This window comes from Cnephaeus nilssonii (genome assembly GCF_951640355.1).
Source record: "Cnephaeus nilssonii genome assembly, chromosome: 3".
NCBI classification, from domain to species: Eukaryota; Metazoa; Chordata; class Mammalia; order Chiroptera; family Vespertilionidae; genus Cnephaeus; species Cnephaeus nilssonii.
Genome location: NC_137074.1, coordinates 41722871 through 41743459, shown reverse-complemented (window position 1 = coordinate 41743459; position 20589 = coordinate 41722871). Strand labels below are relative to the sequence as shown.

At 43.0% G+C, this 20589-nt stretch overlaps 1 protein-coding gene across 2 annotated transcripts in view; it reads left to right on the top strand.

Annotated features, from left to right (window-relative positions):
• The first annotated feature begins 4089 nt into the window (after window positions 1-4089).
• PARL (presenilin associated rhomboid like) overlaps window positions 4090-20589 on the top strand; it is a 29938-nt gene continuing 13438 nt past the window's right edge. Inside the window, exons 1-4 of one of the 2 annotated variants that reach the window (XM_079766719.1) lie at window positions 4090-4248; window positions 12572-12767; window positions 13237-13377; window positions 15683-15731. In XM_079766719.1, the coding sequence (XP_079622845.1) occupies window positions 4124-4248; window positions 12572-12767; window positions 13237-13377; window positions 15683-15731 (511 nt within the window). In that variant the 5' untranslated portion in view covers window positions 4090-4123. Of the gene's footprint in view, window positions 4249-12571; window positions 12768-13236; window positions 13378-15682; window positions 15788-20589 lie in introns of those variants that run through there. The other variant, XM_079766720.1, reaches the window with a different exon arrangement.

Below are 20589 nucleotides of genomic sequence, written 5' to 3'. Positions count from 1 at the left end.
ATGTTGACAATAGGTCCCACTTAAGAGCTGTGAGTGCCCTGATATTTTACTCTACTTGAAAGCTAACATGTTAGCCTGACAGTTTTATGGATGTTGGTAGAAAACACGAGAATTTTGAGTCAGAGATGAAGGACAAATTATTGCTCAGAGCAATAGCATTAGCTAGAGTGTCAGCATTTCTGTGTTGGGTCCCTGAGTTCCAATTGCCATGGGGCAACTCCAAGAGGGCTGAAGGACACCTGCACACTCGGTGGGTGGGGTTGCATTATAGGAGAGGAATGCTGAGTTCAGGGAATCGAAATATTTTATAATAGGCAGTAAGTGTGCCTTTGCTCTGTAAGGCAACAGTATCTTTTTCTTCCAAAGTGTTATGGACTTGCCCTAGCCGGTTTGGCTCGGTGGACAGAGCGTCAGCCTGCGGAGTCAAGGGTCCCAGGTTCAATTCCCACTCAGGGCACATGCCCAGGTTTTGGGCTCGATCCCCAGTAGGGGGTGTGCAGGAGGCAGCTGATCCATGATTCTTTCTCTCATCATTGTTTCTCTTTCTCCCTTCCTCTCTGAAATCAATAAAAATATATATTTTTTTAAAAAATAAGGGGAACATAATTCAGTCCATAACACTTTGTTTTGTTTTTAATATATTTTTATTGATTTCGGAGAGTAAGGGAGAGGGAGAGGGAGAGGGAGATAGAAACATCAATGATGAGAGAGAATCATTGATCGGCTGCCTCCTGCACACTCGGGGGATCGAGCCTGCAACCCACGCATGTGCCCTGACCCGGAATCAAACTGAGACCTCCAGATTCTTAGGTTGACGCTCAACCACTGAGCCACGCCAGCCGGGCATGTCCCCCTTAATTTTAAAATTTATATGTTGAAGCCCTAGTCCTCGATGTGATGGTATTTGGAGATGGGCCTTTGGAAGATAATCAGGTGTAGATGAGATCATGAGGGTGGGGCCCTCGTGATGGGATTAGTGCTCCTTGAAGAAGAGACACCAGAGAGCTTGCTGTCTCTCTTTGCCATGTGAGGACACAGCAAGGCGTCAGCCAGGAGCTCACAGCAGAACTTGACCATGCTAGCACCTTGACCTCAGACTTCCACCCTCCGGAACTGTGAGAAACAAATGTCTGTTGTGTAAGCCACTGGCCTATGGTATTTTCTTACGGAAGCCCAAGTAGACTAAGACACAAGGCTATAAACACACCTGCCCCTTTGCTCTGGAGAAAAACATTCCAAGGTTGTTTGCTTGCTTGCCACTTACTATTAAAATGGTAGCTACCCCCAAGTTCAGTTGAGATGCAAATCTACTGCATGTTCAGTATCCATCTGGCCCATGGCATTGCTGCTGTGGGACTTAGAGAACAAGGGATGCCCATGAAACATAATGCTCATACCGCTTGTTGAGCTGTGGGCAATCATCTTATATCTCGGACTTTAATCTTATATCTTTGGTTTCCCTCAGCACCCAAACTTATTAGCTTGCAAAGAGACTAAAATCCAAATCCCAGACTTGATACCTATGACAAAAGCAAAGCGAATTTATTTTAGTTTCTCCAAGTCATGCCCTGGAAGACATCACAAATGCTACTCAAAAGTTATTTTGGGCTAAAGGCAATTAAGAAGCAGTAAATGGGGAAAATGTTTCCACTTTTCTGCCTAAAGGCAAGAAATAGGGGGGTTGATGACAAATATGTGATACCTTAATCAATAAAGTAATTAAAAAAATAAATACAAATTAAATTAAATTAAATTTTTTAAAAAGGCAAGAAATAAATGTCTCCTTTCCTGGAGACAGACTTTATTTTTATTTTTATTTTTAAACCTCACCTGAGGATATTTCCCCATTGATTTTTAGAGTAGACGAGACAGGGAAAGACAGAAATATCGATATGAGAGAAACACACTAATTGGTTGCCTCCTGCACGAGCCTGGACCAGGGCCCAGGTCCAGAGCCCAGGTTGGGGAGGAACCTGCAACCGAGGTACGTGCCCTTAACTGGAATCAAACCGGGGACCCTTTGGTCCACAGGCCGGTGCTCTATCCACTGAGCAAAACCGCCTAGGGCAAGACAGACTCTTATGAGCCCAGGGATCAGAGACCTGGTACCAGGGTAATATGCAGGCAAACCTTGTTAAACTAAGTCTTACCCACCTAGTTAAGGAAGATAAGGACTTCCTAGCCGTAGATGGACTTCTGTTAGCCCAAACCCCACTGTCTTGCCAGTTACTCACAAGTTATTGTTTCTTTTGTTGTAGGCAGCTGGAAGGCACCAGGTGTCTGACCGGTGGGGTCAGACCAAACCTGGGCTCAGCAACCTTGGTACTTGGGTTCTGGCTAGGGAAGAATTCAGAGCCAAGACCCAGACTGTAAGAGAGCATTTATTTGGTAAATCACAGAGGGAGAAAAAGTAATTCCTAGAAGAAATGGGCTTAGGAAACAAGTTATGGAGGCAAAAAAAGGGCCCTTGGAGTTTTTTTTTTTATATATATATATATTTTATTGATTTTTTACAGAGAGGAAGAGAGAGGGATAGAGAGTTAGAAACATCGATCAGCTGCCTCTTACACAACCCCTACTGGGGATGTGCCCGCAACCAAGGTACATGCCCTTGACAGGAATCGAACCTGGGACCTTTCAGTCCGCAGGCCGAAGCTCTATCCACTGAGCCAAACCGGTTTCAGCAGGGCCCTTGGAGTTTGGGAGTGAGGAAGCTAATGGTAAGGTGCCTGGGGCAGGGAGGGGAAAGGGAAAGGCACAGGTGAGCTCCCAGGGGAGAGAGAGCGCACTGGGTCCGCCATCCTAAGGGTTTTCAGGGTGGAGAGTTTAGGGGAGGTCTCAGGGGAAGATCTCAATAGAATGTTCAGCAGTTTTCCAGGTGCGTCCTTTCTGGATTGTGGTCTCCACGGATTGATTGTCTGGCACCAGGGCAGGGGGCATTATTCAATGCAGCTGGCCCTGGGGTCAGCTGTGGTTGGTTTTGTTGCTTATCTGGGCCTGGAGCTGAAATACATACAACTGAGGCCTAGATGTTATCTCTCGGGAGGAAAGGTCAGGGGGTCCAAACCACTGTGACCAGCTATACGCTAGGGGAGGGAAAGTCACCAACAGGTGATTGTCTGTTGCTCGGCACCTGGGGCTTTCCACCCTGGTGACCTCCTGTTCCTGGCCCATTGTCCTTGATCTGCTCGTGTCTGTCTAACTGCCTACCACACTTTGTCTAAAAGATAGAAAAGCTTTCTTCTCTGGTCACTTCATTTCATTTCATAAAGACTCCCATGTACACTGTAAAAATTCAATAAGATTTGTGTGCTTTTCTTCTGTTACTATGTCATTGTCAGCTAATTTTCAGACCCTGCTAGGGACCCTAAGTATCAAGGAAAACTTTTTCCTCCCGTATAGTCTCCTGGGAGATGTGATGATTGGGGTTGGTCTGAAGGACAAGTTGGTTAGGTAGGTTGAGAAGGGAGAGACAGGAAAAGGGTCTCGGACAGTGACAATGGTATGTGAACTTGGAAGAAGTAGGTGCCTTTTAGAAACTGCAAATGATTCAGTATGGCTGCAGCTAAGGTCGGAGGGGGTGACCGAGTGGCAGGAAATAAAACTGATTGACAGGTAGCAAGAGCTGAATCCTGAAGTTTGAATTTTATCTGGAATCCATATTTTCAATTCAGGCTTAGACTTTTTAGTAAAGATATGAGACACATTCTCTTAAGTATGTCATAACATGAAATGGTGAGATGCAGAAAAAAAAATAATTTAAGAAAACTTACTCCTCTTTGAACCTCTGAGCCACTGCAAATAGTCATAATACCACCTCAAGAGTTTGGGGAGGATTAATACAATCAATGAGGGCAAGTGCCCGGCACATGGTATTATTACTCAGTAAATGCTAGTTTTCCCTCCTCTTTTTTCTCCGGGCTTCATCTGCAAAGGCGGTGGAGGGTGAGAGCGGCCAGCGGGCGGGTCTCTGGTTCCTCGGGATGGTCCAGCCTCCGCTCAGCCGCGCGGGGGCGCTCTAGGCTGTTCCGCGGCGCTCTATGGTTTTTTTCCCCTCCGCCCCGGAAGTGGTTCCGGGCAGGGGTTGGTAAGGTCGGGCCATGGTGGGGCAGAGGTTGGGAAGATGGCGTGGCGAGGCTGGGCGCAGAGAGGCTGGTGCTGCGGTCAGGCGTGGGCTGCGCCGGGGGCCGCCCGCAGCTGCTCGGAGCTCCCCGCGGCCCTGGCCCGGCCGCGGCTGCTCGGACGCAGGTAAAGACCGCCGCTCGGCGTCTCGCCTCTGGGCCGGGAGCTCCGGCCGCGCATCCTCAGGGGCAGCGGCCGTGCCGTTCCTCTTGCTGCTCCGGCTCATCCCCTCTCCTCCCCTCTCCTCCCGGTCCCTTCTTCTCTCCATCCCCTTCTCTCGCCTCCGCCCAGTTCTCGCTTCTCGCCGACACCCTGCCCCGGGCCGGGTGCGCAGTGCCCGCCCGTCCAGCTCCGCGAGCCGTGCCGCCCCTTTCCCATCGGGAGGGGCGGGAGGGGAAGTCATCTCAGGGCTGCAGGCGTGCCGGCCTCCTGATCCCGCGAGGAAGGTATTAGACACCCGCCCCGCCCCCCCCCCCCCTTTTTAGATTTTAATCGTCAAGCATTCTTTAAAAAAAGTATAGTTGACATATAATGTAATATTTTCAAGTGTCCAAGAGTGAGTCTCCAATATGTCTAGTAACCATACAAAGTTATTAAGATACTAGAGACCTGGTGCACGAAATCTGTGCATGGGTGGGGTCCCAAGGCCTGGCTGGCAGTCAGAGCCTATTGGGGCTGTCTCGCCCAGCCCTGATGGGGGCTGGGCCAGCTGCCAGCCCGGGCCTGCCGACTGCCAGCCTGGGCCTGCTGTAAGGGGCCTGCGGGACAGGGGGAGGGACCTACCGTCGGGAGGTTGCCTGGCTGTGGGAGGTTAGCTGTGGGAGCATCTGCCCCCTGGTAGTCAGTGTGCATCATAGCAACTGGTTGACTGGTCGTTCCCATTCCGGTTTTTCGGTCTGTACCTCTTATATCTCTTCACCTTTTTCACCCATTTCTGGACTCTTTTTCTTAAACCTCACTCAAGGATATGTTTTTATTGATTTGAGAGAGAGAGAAACATTGATCAGTTGCCCTCTGTTATGCGCTCCCATTGACCAGGATCGAACCTGCAACCTTTTGGTGCAGGGGACAATGCTCCAAGTAACTGAGCCACCAGGACTGGGCTGGACTCATTTTTTAAGTGAAGCAGTTACATAGCTGGCAGGATAGTAGTACCGAGATATTATTTTCTTTGTCTTTTTCAAGCCTATGTTCTACAAATTACCTTCTTTAGCGTCTAGAGAAGTAAGGGAAGATGGAATCAGAGGAGAGCATCATTTTGCCTCTTGCATAGTCCTAGGAGAGGCTTTTCTGTTGAAGAACTGAGATAGTGGAATATTTGGATTCCAGATGATTTGGAAAGAAAACTACTGGAGTCTTCCCAAGTAGAAGTTACGTAAAGAGTATGGTTTATCATTATTTGCTGCTTTTGCGTTAGAATAATTTAGTTCTAAGTTGAGAATATAGAAATCACTCGACTATCCAAGATTCTGATATGTATTTGACTCTAGAACTTGTTCCTGTTCTTTATAGTTTCAACCTTCCCAGTTTCTGACTTGGTTAGATTGATGCCTTGGAATCCACCTGATAGATGGTGGCAAAGAAATTGAAGTGTTTATCAGCACTGGGGACCAGCTAGTGGTAAATAATTGAGGCTTTAATATAGTGGAGTCATTGCCTAATCTTAAGGATTACCTGGAACGTTCATAGAGTAGAATATAACATTTCCTAGGCCCACCCTTGTCCTGTCAACTCAAAAGGAGGGGACAGGGGAAGAAAAGTGGAAAAACCTGTACTTTTAATAAGTACTCCAAGTGAATCAGAGCAGGGGTTGGTGAAAACCACGCATATGTTGTACCTTCATGATACACTTAACATGGAGCATGAGGCACTAATCTTAAACTCCTGGGTAGGTTTGATGGGGGAGGAAAATGAATATGGCTATTAGGAAGCAACAGGTGTATTAAGTGTTAAAGCTATGCATTCGGAAGGAAAAAAGAAAAAAAATTAATGAGTCTTCAGTAAAAATTGGAGGCCATTTGAGAAAAGCAAATGAAACGATATTGAAGGTTAGTATCTAATTTTTTTTTGCCATTTCTATGCAGAGTTTGAATATTACATTTATTTGGTTGCATAGAAAAATGTGCGTTACAGGAAAATATAGGTAAAGTTGAAATAGAGTATATGCCTACTTGCCTCGAAATAAGCATTTAAAGTTAATAGGGAGGATGGATTACCACATATAATGTATTAGGTCTGCTGTGACTTCCTGTGCTTCTGAAATTAGTATGCAGAAGAATGAAATCAGGGATACAGTTAAAAAGTTCTAGACCCATTTCACATAATTCTGATGTAATAGGTCTGACGTGTGGTGAGAATTTGCATTTTTTACAAGCGCTGCAGGTGGTGATACAAGAATTGTGCAAACTACAGTGGGTTCAAGGCAGCCCACCAGCCAAGAATAGTTTTGTTTTTTTTGTTTTTGTTTTAAAAATATATTTTATTGATTTTTTTACAGAGAGGAAGAGAGAGGGATAGAGAGTTAGAAACATCGATGAGAGAGAAACATTGATTAGCTGCCTCTTGCACACCCCCTACTGGGGATGTGCCCGCAACCAAGGTACATGCCCTTGACCGGAATCAAACCTGGGACCCTTGAGTCCGCAGGCCGACGCTCTATCCACTGAGCCAAACCGGTTTCGGCCCAAGAATAGTTTTTACAAAACAAGATGCAACAGAGATTTAAGTTGTTCACAACAAAGACTAAACTATTTGCCATTTGGCCCTTTACAGAAAAAGGAGAAAAATCTCACTTAGACGCTTCAGAAACTTTACCATTATCAAACTTCTGTCAGCACTTCTGAAAAATGGTTAAGGCTAGAAATAAGTCTGCATTATTTGTCAATTATGCAAAGAGAAGAAAAATAACTGATTGTAGCAGTTATCTGGCGCTTAAATTTTTTGATTGGGATATCAGTCTTAAGATATATTTAGGTAAAAAAACATGACAAATTAGTAAATCAGGTATATTCAATTATTTTCCCTGCTTAATTTACCATCTATTAACTCAAGATGGGTAATTTTGGCATTCAAGAGTTTATGTAGAATTTCCCCCTCCCCTAAAAACATCTATTTTCTTTTAAGTGGAATGAATTGGTTGTCTGTATACTTGGTCACATCTTGTCTCCATTTACATTAGGCCATTTCTACTCAATTTATTCACACAAATATTTAGTAATAGACATTAGTGGTGACTCGTACGTATATCTAAGTTACATCGTGTTTATCCTAAATCCACACACTGTGAAAAACATCATGAGACTGTTATCTTACCATCAAGCTAACAATTATATAGATACTAGAGGCCCGGTGCACAAAATTCATGCCAGGGGGTTGGGGGTAGTGTCCCTCAGCCCAGCCTGCACCCTCTCCAATCTGGGACCCCTCGGGGGCAGTTGGACATCCCTCTTACAATCCAGGACTGCTGGCTCCCAACCGCTTGTCTGCTTGCTTGCCTGATTGCCCCTAACCGCTTCTGCCTGCCAGTCTTATCACCCCCTAACCACTCCCCTGTCAGCCTGATCGACGCCTAACTGTTCCTCTGCTGGCCCGATTTCCCCTAACTGCCCTCCCCTGACGGCCTGGTCACCCCTAACTGCCCTCCCCTGCAGACCTGGTCCCCCCTAACTGCCCTCCCCTGCAGACCTGGTCCCCCCCAGCTGCCCTCCTCTGCAGGCCTAGTCGCCCCCAACTGCTCTCCCCTGCAGGCCTGGTCCCCCCGCAACTGCCCTCTCCTGCAGGCCTGGTCCGCCCCCAACTGCCCTCCCCTGCAGGCCTAGGTCCCCCCCAACTGCCCTCCCCTGCAGGCCTGGGTCCCCCCCAATTGCCCTCCCCTGCAGGCCTGTTTGCCCCCAACTGCCCTCCTCTGCAGGCCTGGTCCCCCTCCAACTGCCCTCCCTTGCAGGCCTGGTCCCTCCCAACTGCCCTCCCCTGCCGGCCATCTTGTGGCGGCCATCTTGTGTCCACATGGGGGCGGCCATTTGTGTGTTGGAGTGATGGTCAATTTGCATATTACTCTTTTTATATAGGATGACCTATTTAAAAGTTATGGGAATCATATTTAAAAAACACTGAACCATAACAGTTGTGTGACTAGTGATAATTCAAGTATTCATAAGATTTTCCCACTTTAAGCATGTTAGATTACTTTCACAAATCACTAGTTATTGGCAGAAGGGCCAGAGTAGCAAAGCTAAAAAGCCTGTCTTCATGACTTGTTATATATCACTAGTGACCCTCTTCTCCTTACATTGTGTTGTTTCATTTGTTTTCAGAACTTATTTCAGGCAAGTCATTTACTGTCGTTTATTTTTCCATCTTATATACCCACCTGAATGGGTAGAGCTAAAGAACCCAAGCCTGTAAATATGATTTCAGACATTCATAATTAGAGAAAATTATGCTTTTTCTGGCTGGTTTTATATTTTAAGATATTTAAAACAAAAACTCCCTAAGGACAGAGAATGTACCTTGCCATGAAACATGTGATGAAATACCACACCTAAAAGCATCCATGTACCAACAGAAACCCAATTGTAACTACCTAAGCAAGGGTAATTATTGGTTTATGCAGTTAAAAAGTCCAGAGGCGAGATCCAATGTTTCAGATTGTCAACAGGATTCCATTTTTCTGCATGGCTTGGCTGTTTCCTAAATGTTGGCTTTATTCTCCCAGCATGCTATCTCCTTGTAAAATGGCTGCCAGCAACTCTTGGGGCTATATACTTCTGGGTTCAAATCCAGCAGAATAAGTTTACTTTTGCCATTTATGGAGCTGAAAATTCCTATCACCTAGTATAGGTTGGCTCAAGCCAGTCAGGAGCTACATGAGCCTCCTCACACCAAATGGCTGGAAATTCCAGGTACTGTTAGGGAGGGAAAGAGGGCATGGATGCTGGCAGGCAGCCCAAAATGCTACTACTGTCAGCCCTAGTGAAATTTTGTATTGAAATTCTTTGTTTTGTTACAAATTCTAATTTTTGTTAATCCTAATCCGATAGTACTAACCTGCAGATAACCAGTCTAATTTAAGTAGAAAGACTGTTGGAAGTGTGGGGATCAGGCCCTGGTTCCTAGCTATTCTAAGTGGTTCACAAACCAGCAGTTTAGGCATCTAGGACAGGGTTGGCAAACTTATTTTGCAAAAGGCCATATGAAAATAGTGACACTCACATGGTCAACTGTCACATATTCTTTTACTTTTCTTTTTTTAAAAAAATATTTTATTGAATTTTTACAGAGAGGAAGAGAGAGGGATAGAGAGTTAGAAACATCGATGAGAGAGAAACATCGATCAGCTGCCTCCTGCACACCCCCTACTGGGGATGTGCCCGCAACCAAGGTACATGCCCTTGACTGGAACCGAACCCGGGACCCTTCAGTCCGCAGGCTGACGCTCCATCCACTGAGCCAAACCGGTTTCGGCATCTTTTACTTTTCTTAAACAACTCTTTTAAAATGTAACAGTCATTCTTAGCTGGTGGGCCAAATCCACCCTTAAGGCCATAGTTTGTCAACCCATAATTTAGGAGCTGCTTTAGAAATATAGCAGCCCTATAGAATTAGAACCTGACGTTCACAAGATCCTCAGGTGATTTCGATGTTCACTAAAGTTTTCCCATATCTGTGGTAGATCGAAACCCTTGCTGCACATGAGAATCCCCTGGGAGCTCCTAAAAAATATTGATGCCCCAGTCCCATCCCTGGAGAGACTATTTAATTGGTACAAAGTGGAGCTCTGGTATTTTAAAGGATGGTATGACTCAGAGATGTTACAATTTCGGTTCCAGACCACTGAAATAAAGCGGCTCGTAAAAAAGGGAGTTGTAAAAAAGCTAGTTGTAATCATTTCACTGGTGGAGGGTCTTGCCTTAAATTGATAAACACAATATCTGAAGTGCAGTAAAGTGAAACACAATAAAATGAGGTATGCTTGTATTTTTAAAAGCTCACCAGGCAATTCTAATGTGTAGTATAGGGGAGAAAGGGGTGTTTTGCCTCTACCAATCCTAGGTTCATTGGCTGGGGTCCTTTAAATTAGACTGACAAAAGACAGATTACAAGAGAAAAATAAGTTGTCCGTGTAAAAACTGTAATTCACATATATATATACTCTTAATATATGTATTGTGCAGCTGAACTTGATGGGGCCACCTTGTATAACATTGTCTACCTGGAAGAAGTTAAGAGTTTTACAAAAGAAACAAAAACGCTTCACAAATTTATATGGGTTGAGTTTGAATGGAGAGTGTATAAAGGAACAGTTGGGGCCTTTAAGCATATGTCGTTAAGGGGTAGGAGAAAAGAGGAAGCCATCAGGAAAGGGAAATTGAAGAGCAGGGAGTACAGTCTTACAGGAGCAAGGGCTGGCAAGTGTCATCGGTAGTGTCAGGTTTGTTTTGGTGTGTGTTTTTTTAACCCTCAACCGAGGATATTTTTCCATTGATTTTTAGAGAGAGTGGAAGACAGAGGGAAAGACAGAGAGAAATATCGATATGAGAGAAACACACCAATTGGTTGCCTCCTGCACGAGTCCGGACCAGGGCCCAGGCTGATGCTCTACCCATTATTGGCTAGAAGTGTCAGATGTTTTGGGAGGTCAAGCTAAAGGGACTCAAACAACAAAACCCTCTGTAGCCCTGGCTGGTTTGGCTCAGGGGATAGAGCATTGGCCTGTGGACTGAAGGGTTCTGGGTTCGATTCTGGTCAAGGGCACATGCAGGAGGCAGCCGATCAGTGGTTTTCTCTCATCGTTGATGTTTCTATCTCTCCCTCTCCCTTCTTCTCTGAAATCAATAAAAATATATTTTTAAAAAACCCTTTATAAAACATTTGATGGGTGTCCCCAAAACTGGTAGTGAAATAAATAGAAGGGAGGGAGACGGGGAAAATCCATCAATTTATAAAGGTCAATATTCATAAAAGGAAATCGTTAATTTGAATTTGGAGTGACTTCAAGGGCAATACTTATATTTAAATGTTCTGGAACCTGGGGGGGGCGGGCAGGGAAAGGGCAGGCTAAAAGGGGTCAATGGGGAAAAAAGGGGGACATATGTAATACTTTCAACAATAAAGATTTAAATAAAAACAAATAAATAAATGTTCTGGAAATTGACCAAATTTCAAACAAAATAAAGCCATTCTGTGCTAATTCAAGTTGGCAACTTGGAGTCCTCCAGCTTTAAAAAAAAAAAAAAATTGTTTTATTTTGCCCTAGCTGTTTTGGCTCCGTGGATAGAGCGTTGGCCTGCGGACTGAAGGGTCCCAGGTTCGATTCCGGTCAAGGGTTCATGCCCAGGTTGTGGGTTTGAACCCCAGTATGGGGCGTGTAGGAGGCAGCTGATCAAGGAATTGCTCTCATCATTGATGTTTCTCTCTCTCTCTCTCTCTCCCTCTCCTTTCCTCTCTGAAATCAATAAAAATATATTTTATGAAAATATATTTTTATTGATGTTTAGAGAGAGAGAAACAGCCATGTGAGAGCAGAACATTGATTGGCTGCTTCCTGCATGCCCCTCTACTGGGGATGGAGCCCACCTTTCGGTTCATGGGATGATGCCCAACCAACTCAGCCACAGCAGCCAGGGCTCCAGCTTTTTAAAAATTTATTTTTGCTCCATTTCCCTATATTTTTACTTTCTCTTTTTTAAACATTTATTTTAAATTACAGTTGACATGCAATATGTATTATTTTCAGGTATACAACATATTGATTAGACATTTATATACCTTTCAAAGTAATCACCACAATAAGTCAACCATCTGTCACCATACGTAGTTATTGACTATATTCCCTATGTTGTACATTACATTTCTGTGACTAATTTTATTTTATTTATTTTTAAAAAATATATATTTTTATTGATTTCAGAGAGGAAGGAAGAGGGAGAGATAGAAACATCCATGATGAGAGAGAATCATGGATTAGCTGCCTCCTGCAAGTCCCCCAATGGGGATCGAGCCCACAACCCGGGCATGTGCCCTTGACTGGAATCGAACCTGGGACCTTTCAGTTCACAGGCCAACGCTCTATCCACTGAGCCAAACCAGCTTAGGGCTTGTGACTAATTTTATAACTGGCGGTTTGTACATCTTAATCCTCTTCATCTTTTTCTCCATTTCCCTATTCCCCTAGAGTTCTTCCGCTTTTTACAGGACTGCAAACTCTGTGTGGAGGATGGATAAAAATTATTTTGTTGATTGATACACAGTAACAGCCCAAACAAGTTCCCTCCAGAGTTCAATGATTTGACTTTACATCCCACCTGCGAGTAGGCGTTTTGGTTTCTTTTGGGCTATTGAGTGTGAATAAATTGAGGTGGTGATGATGCAGGCCAAGTGGGGAGGTTCATAGAGGTTTTGATGTTTGGAAGATGCAGTTCTGTTTCTAATCTGTTATTTTCCTCTATAGGTTTAATTTTTTTATTCAGCAAAAATGTGGATTCCGAAAAGCACCCAGGAAGATTGAACCTCGAAAATCAGACACAGGAACAAGTGGTGAAGCGTACAAGAGAAGTGCTTTGATTCCTCCTGTAGAAGAAACAGTCTTTTACCCTTCTCCCTATCCTATAAGGACTCTTGTAAAGCCTTTTTTTTTTACTGTTGGGGTAAGAGCTCATATTACTAGGAGTTACGTACTTTGCTGCAGGTTCAGTGTTAAAGTACCATTTGTCCTATTTGGGTTCCCTTCAAGACAAGTGGAGGGGAGGGGTCAAAAGGATCTGGGTATCTTCGGGTCATACATAATTACAAGAGAGCATGAATTTAATAATTGCTGTTAGAATCTGGTTCACTTATGTAATCCCAGAAAAGAACCTTATGGGCCTCTTATTTGATATAACATTTCAAGTGATATTAAGTTAATGTTTTTAATTTTCTTAAAAAATTGCTAGCTGTTAATAGGGTGCCGTGAAGTTAAAAAATGGGAAACAAGTGTTATTTTCACCTAATAGGTTTCACTGTGTCAGATGTTCCTTCTGTTGGTTTGTATAAAGCCATGAAAATGAAGTATTGTTCTTAGAACTGTGTATAGATTTATTTCTCTATTAAGTTTATTTTGTAATATATTTTTTATAGTTTACAGGCTTTGCATTTGGATCAGCTGCTATTTGGCAATATGAATCACTGAAATCTAGGGTCCAGAGTTATTTTGATGGTATAAAAGCTGATTGGTTGGATAGCATAAGACCACAAAAGGAAGGAGACTTCAGAAAGGAGGTAAACATAAACATGGCTTTCTTTATTCTGTTGGTCACAATTCTTGAAGTCTGGTTATTTATGAAGTTAATGACAACATTGAATCAGTAGATGTGAAATCAGTACACTTAATATTCTTTGGAGTCAAGTATTTATTAATAGTTTGTATATCTGGCAGTGTTGTACTTGACAGTGTTCCTGGCGGTTTGTCCCTCTACCCATGTGTATCAAGAACCACTAGGGAGCCCTAGCTGGCTTGGCTCAGTGGATAGAGCGTCAACCTGCGACTGAAGGGTCCCAGGTTTGATTCTGGTCAAGGGCACATGCCCAGGTTGTGGGTTTGATCCCCATAGGAGGTATGCAGGAAGCAGCCAATCCATGATTCTCTCTCATCATTGATGTTTCTATCTCTTTCTCTCCCTCTTCCTTCCTCTCTGAAATCAATAAAAAAATATATTTTTTAAAAATCCTTAGTCTAAAAAAAAAAAGGAATCACTAGGGCTAGTTGTTAATGTTTTTGGGGCCTCTCCCAGGCCTACTAAAGTTTAAGGGCCAGTTTTACTTGCATCACCTTCCTACACTATTTTGATTCTATATTCCATATTAGAGTTACAGAGTATTTTTCAAAATATTTATGCCTTGGGGGTAGAGATACTATGTAGATTTAGAAAACTTCTCAGTGACATGATGTTTATATGCCTCTGGTAAATATCCATTGTTGAGATGGATGCAAGAAGGTACAAATACATAGCTTTTAGAGCTTTCATTACTTCATATGCAAGTTGATGGCCCTCTTTTCTCTTAATTGATTTTTTAAAAATATTGCCTTTTAGAAAAAACATATATTTTATTTCACTTGACAATATTATTGAGCACTGAGGCCAGAAGCTATTATGCGGATCCAGGTCCATGTGGTTTTTAAGCACCTTCATTATTTTAAGACACATTGCCCCTCCAATTTGGAGAGAGGGTCAATGTCCCCTTCAATTTTCTCCTTCCTAGGAACTTAATCCTGGCCAGCAAGAGTCTGAGAGGGCAGCCTTGGGTTCCCTTTTCCTAAGAAAGGTTTCTCAAAGTAGGGAGAAGGATTCATTTCACTTTGCTTGCCTATAGACACATACAAGAAGCATGAGTCCGACTTGTTTCAGAGAGGCTTTATGTCAGCAGAACAATGGATAGAATATATATATAGGTGAAAACTGCAATACAGCAGTGATTTTTTAAAATATATATTTTTATTGATTTCAGAGAGGAAGGGAGAAAGAAACATCAATGATGAGAGAGAATCATTGATCGGCTGCCTCTTCCATGCCCCACACTGGGAATAAAGCCCAAAACCTGGGCATATGCCCTGTCCAGGTATCGAACCGTGACCTCCTGGTTCATAAATCGATACTCAACCACTGAACCATGTCAGTCGGGCAGTAGCAGTGATATTTATCCAGAACAATATGTTTGAGAAATAGTAAAACTAACTTATTCCATAATCCCAGGTCCCTTAGAAAGTTACAGGTTTCCAACACGTCTGCATAATAGATTTTTGTTGGTTTTTTTAAAATATATTTTTACTGATTTCAGAGAGGAAGGGAGAGGGGGAGAGAGATAGAAACATCAATGATGAGAAAAATCATCATCCTGCACGCCCCCTACTGGGAATCGAGCCTGAAACCCTGGCACGTAACCTGACCAGGAATTGAACCCTGACCCCCTAGTTCATGGGTTGATGCTCAGCCACTGAGCCACACTGGCCAAGCAGCTTTGTTTTCATCTAGTCCCCTTTCTTTCCCTTCCCTCCCCAGCACTGATTACTATAAAGCAAATCCTAGGCATATTTCATCCATAAAAATTTCAGTGGGTGTCCCTGAAAGATTAGGATTCTCTGTTTCTAAACCTCAGTACGATTATTATACCTAAAAAAGGGTAATTTTAGTAGAAAATATTCTCAGAATTTTAAAACTATATTGGACCTTGGTGAATAATCACTTACTGATACTTATCTATATCTGATAGTGTGGTAAGTACTTTACTTTGTTGCTATTTCTCACAAGAATGCTATTACATATCTGTTACTATCTCTATTTTATAATTAGGAAACTGAAGTTTAGAAGTAATCTACTAATAGACCACAGAGCTAATCAGTGGCTCTGGGTAGAGGATATAGACCGTCTCTTATAAAGCACTTGTGCTTTCCACTCTATCACATGTATTATGTTTGTTGTTCACCAGTGATTTTCATATGCACAAAGCACTTTCTTTCTAGCTTTTCATTTGCCTACCCTGAAAGCATTTACCATATGGTTGATATGCATTTTTCCTTCTGTTTTAGATTAACAAGTGGTGGAATAACCTAAGTGATGGCCAGCGGACTGTGACAGGTTTGTGTTAGCTTACACGTTTTAGCCATTCAAGGAAAGAGAAATCAAACCAAAAGGTACAGTATGTCACAGTCAATGGCTTTTGTACCATGCTCACCAGTGGTTTAGAAGACATAGTCTCTGTACCTTTAGGCTAATATCGCAGTGTAAAGAATAGTGTGGCAAAAAGGTATACATGATGCTCTGGGTCAATTATTTTTAATTTTGATCTATCTTTGTTGTAGAATCCTAGCTTGTGAAATAGGCTATGAATAATTATTACTTCCGCTATTAAAGAAACAAAAGGGGACATTGATTAAGTACTTTCTTTATGCAAAATGCTTTATACACTTTCTCTCCCTACCTCACAAGGTTGCTTACAGGTTAGTTATTTCCCTTTTTACAGATAAGGAAACTGGCTTTCAGAGAAGGAACTTTTCGACACTGCTAGTAAGTAGTAGAACCGAGGTTCAAAACCTGGGTCTGTCTGATTCTAAAGCGATTTTCTCTTTACTGTGCCATGCTATTTACAAAATCCTCTTTAAATGTAAGCATGCCATGCATATCATCATGATAATTTTTATTTGTAAATTTTTATAGAAAGACAATTCTGACTCTTCAGGATAACGCTTGTTATTTGAGACTTGTTATAGGAACTTAGTTATTTGAGAAATTTGGGGAAATGGATTTGAAAGTCCTTTTTTAAAAAATTTTTCATTTATTAATTTTTAGAGAGGAGGGTAGGAAGAGAGAAAAACATCCATTTGTTGTTCCACTTAACTTATGCATTCATTGGTTGATTCTTGATGTGCCCTGACTGGGGATCGAACCTGCAAACTTGGTGCATTGGGTCAATGCTCTAACCAACTGAGCTACTTGGCTGGGGCCAGATTTGAAAGTACTTGAACAATTGTGCACATAGGAAAAAAATAACTTCCTAGGGAAATAGCAAAATATTGCTTTTTCTCAAATATGATTAGACCAAATGATACTCTTAAATATTCTGTACCTAAGTGGAGAAAAGGTGTTTAACTTTCAGTTTTTCTGTGTCCTCATTGGTACCTGATCTAGTCTTCAAGCTTATGGTTCAGACATTGCTTCCTACAGGAAGTGCATATATTTTCTGAACTCATTGCACCTTTTAATAACTTATACCAGAACCTGCCTTACATAATTTACATGTAACATCCTCGAGGACATCAATGAGTTTTTCATTTGGTTATAGCACCTAGCACATAACTTGCACAAAGACACTCAGTTAAAATCTGTTGAGTGAATGAATGTTGAGTGGGATCTTGAATCAAAGGGTTGAGACTTTTAAAGATATATCGTCATAAAGTAGTCAGTGAAGTCTTAATAAAAATGACTTCAAGATAACTGTAATAGCACATCTGTTTCCAATGGAATTAATGGGTTTTGAGGTTTTTTGTGTGTGTGTGTGGGTGGGTGTGCTTGTTTTCTGAAAGTATCCAAAATTAACTCCCTTAGGATAGCAAAGTTTTTATTTCTTTGATATTTTCAGAGTATCTTAAAATTAGTTGATACCTTGTATTCTTTGAAGATGATGAAGATTTTATGCCATTTAATTTTGAGGAAACCTGGGATCAGAATTTAAAAACTTTCTCATGTCAATAAATAATTTATTCAAAGAAGTCGGTATATAATTAAAAATCCGAATTCTTTTGCCTAGCCTGCTTTTTCTTTAGTCAAATCAGTTCTTTGGCATGAAGAACATAGCAGTAGAGAGACAAATGTTGAGTGTAAAGTGCTTCGAATCTTTCTAACGATCTTGAATCCTTTTTGTCAGATTATCTAAGTGACTTTTAAAGGCTGATAAAAGGTTCAGTGTGACTTCAGCTTTCTCTTGTGTGAAGTAATTATTCTGGTAGTAGTGATTCTAATTTTACAACATTTGTTAGTGAAGCTTAATAATAAATTAACTACATACTAAGGTTCTCATGGTTTACAAACTAGTGCTTTAGTTACGTCTTGTCTCTTTTCAGAGGTACCAGTTCTTAACCTTGCTTAGCTCTTCTGATTGCTTTCCTTATTCTGATCCTAAGTGAGGTGAGCTCAGCCCCTGGTTTTAATTGAGGATAGATTTATGGGGTGACAGATTCACTTGTGCCGCTCTTTTTCCTTGGATTTGTAGATGTTCTCTTGAGTGTTACACAGGATAGGAAGAGATTGTGGCTTTGTTTAGTCTCTTGTTTGCCCCAAATATTCTTCTCACCGAGGCAGCCTCAAACTTAAAACATTTGCCTGTAATTGTATTTGACAAACGCCTCTTGGAAAAGGGGTTTTGTACTTGAGCTCCCAGGCAGGTCAAATATTGACAGTTGCCTTGCAAGTGAGTGGGGTCTGCCAGAGAACTATTATCAGATAGTCAGATGATAACAATTGTTTACGAATGAGGCTTTGAAAGAGTTCTAGGTCCACTCTGTTATGTCTGTTGGTTGCCAGGCTGCACTAGGAAAGTGGATTGTTTTCAAGGATAACTTATAGCTAGAAAGTGGGGGATGGGACTAGGCAAGTTACAATGCTTCAAGCTCATTATTCTTAGCAGAATTCTGCCATTTTTCTTAAATACTGGGCTGTTGCAAGTCTTTGGCTAGTTTGCAGAGTTCTGAAAAAGTAGATTCTGACAATTTTTGCCAATTTTTATGAAGGAGAGATTTCTTTGCAGGTCCTTCATTATTCTCGCTGATGTAATCCAGTGCTTCACTTTTTAAAAAATATATTTTTATAGATTTCCGAGAGGAAGGGAGAGGGAGAGAGAGATAGAAACATCAGTGATGAGAGAGAATCATTGATTGGCTGCCTCCTGCACACCCCCTACTGGGAATTGAGCCCACAACTCGTTGTGTGCCCTTGACCAGAATTGAACCTGGGACCCTTCAGTCCGCAGGCCAATGCTCTATCCACTGAGCCAAACCAGTAGGGCCAGCCCATCACTTTTGGTAAAGGTAGGCACTGAGGCAGCAGAAACCTTCCCAAATCAATAGCACTGAGCTTATCCATGAAGTTACTGAGTCAAGTGGAGGTAGGTAACACTCCTTCTAAGTGGAGATATAAGCAGAAACCTTGAGCAATTCTTGTCTTTTGATTGGAGCTTTTAAGCCATTTACATTTAAAGTGATTATTGATAGGTACTTATTTATTGACATTTTATTCTTTTTTTTTTTTTAATATATTCTATTGATTTTTTACAGAGAGGAAGGGAGAGGGACAGAGAGCCAGAAACATCGATGAGAGAGAAACATCGATCAGCTGCCTCCTGCACACCCCCCACCGGGGACGTGCCCACAACCAATGTACATGCCCTTGACCAGAATCGAACCTGGGACCCTTTAGTCCGCAGGCCGACGCTCTATCCACTGAGCCAAACCGGTTTCGGCGACATTTTATTCTTTTAACTATATTCCTATGTTCTTTCTTCTTCTTCTGGAAGAAATTGTACTTCTTTGAGCATTTGCATACTAGGTGCATGTACTATCTTATTTAAGCTTCACTACAACCTTCATGAGGTGTAGGAAGGAGTATTAGCCTCATTTTATAAATGAGGAAACTGAAGTGAAGTGGGTGAAATGCTACAGGCCACAAAGCTATTAAGTGACATACCTAGGATTCAGACCTGTAAAGGCCATTTCCTTTCTACCATATTTTCATTTATTGCAGCAGTCGCCAGCCGGTGGTCCATGGACCACTGGTAGTCTGTGAGGTCCAAAAGGTTGGCGACCGCTGATTTATTGGGCTGTCACTGTGTGACTGCTATATTTAATCATACTTTTTCGGGGGTGTGGGGGGTGGGAGGGTTGATGACAAATATGTGATACCTTAATCAATAAAGTAACAAAAAAATCATACTTTTTCATTTAGTCATCATTCAATTCTTTTTTTTTTAATTTTAATTTTTTTAAAATTTCTTTATTGATTAAGGTGTCACATATTTGTCCTCATCCCCCCATTCCCATCCCACACCCCTCCCCACGGATGCCCCAACCCCCTGTTGAACTTAACCATTGGTTAGGCTCATATGCATGCACACAAGACCTTTGGTTGATCTCTCCCCCCTCCCCCCACCCTCCCCTACCTCCCTCTGAGGCCCGATAGTCCGATCGATGCCTCCTTGTTTCTGGTTCTGTTGTTGTTCATCAGTCCATGTTGTTCATCATTTCCCCTAGATGAGCGAAATCATGTGTCACTAGAGATATACTTATAAGAACTGAATGTGAGACGAGCAATAATAGTTATGCTGACAGGCAAATGAATCAGTCTGTAGTGAGTTTCTTTCTGGACCAACAGTTCTTTTGAGACCCAATATCAATGTCCACCAGTTCCTTATGAGTACATGTCGGCACTGACCCCTCAGCTCTGGATGGTGGACAAATGGTGGTAATGCAGGTCCGACTCCCTCTGGTTTGGTCTTGGCCGGACCCAGGGGCACGGCTTCACCCGGACCCAGGGGCATGTTGCCTCACCCGGACCCAGGGGCGCGTGGCTTCACCCGGACCCAGGACCCAGCCTCACCCGGATCCAGGGGCACACGGCCTCACCCGGACCAGGGATCTAGCATCACCCAGACCCAGGGGCGCGTGGCCTCACCCGGACTCAGGGGCGCGTGGCCTCTCCCAGACCCAGGGGCACGTGGCCTCACCCGGACCCGGGATCCAGCTTCACCCTGACCCAGGGGCGCGTGGCCTCGCCCAGACCCAGGATTCAGCTTCACCCGGACCCAGGGGCGCTTGGCCTCACCCGGACCCAGGGGCGCGTGGCCTCTCCCGGACCCAGGGGCGTGTGGCCTCACCCGGACCCGGGACCCAGCCTCACCCGGATCCAGGGGCACACGGCCTCGCCCGGACCCAGGATTCAGCTTCAC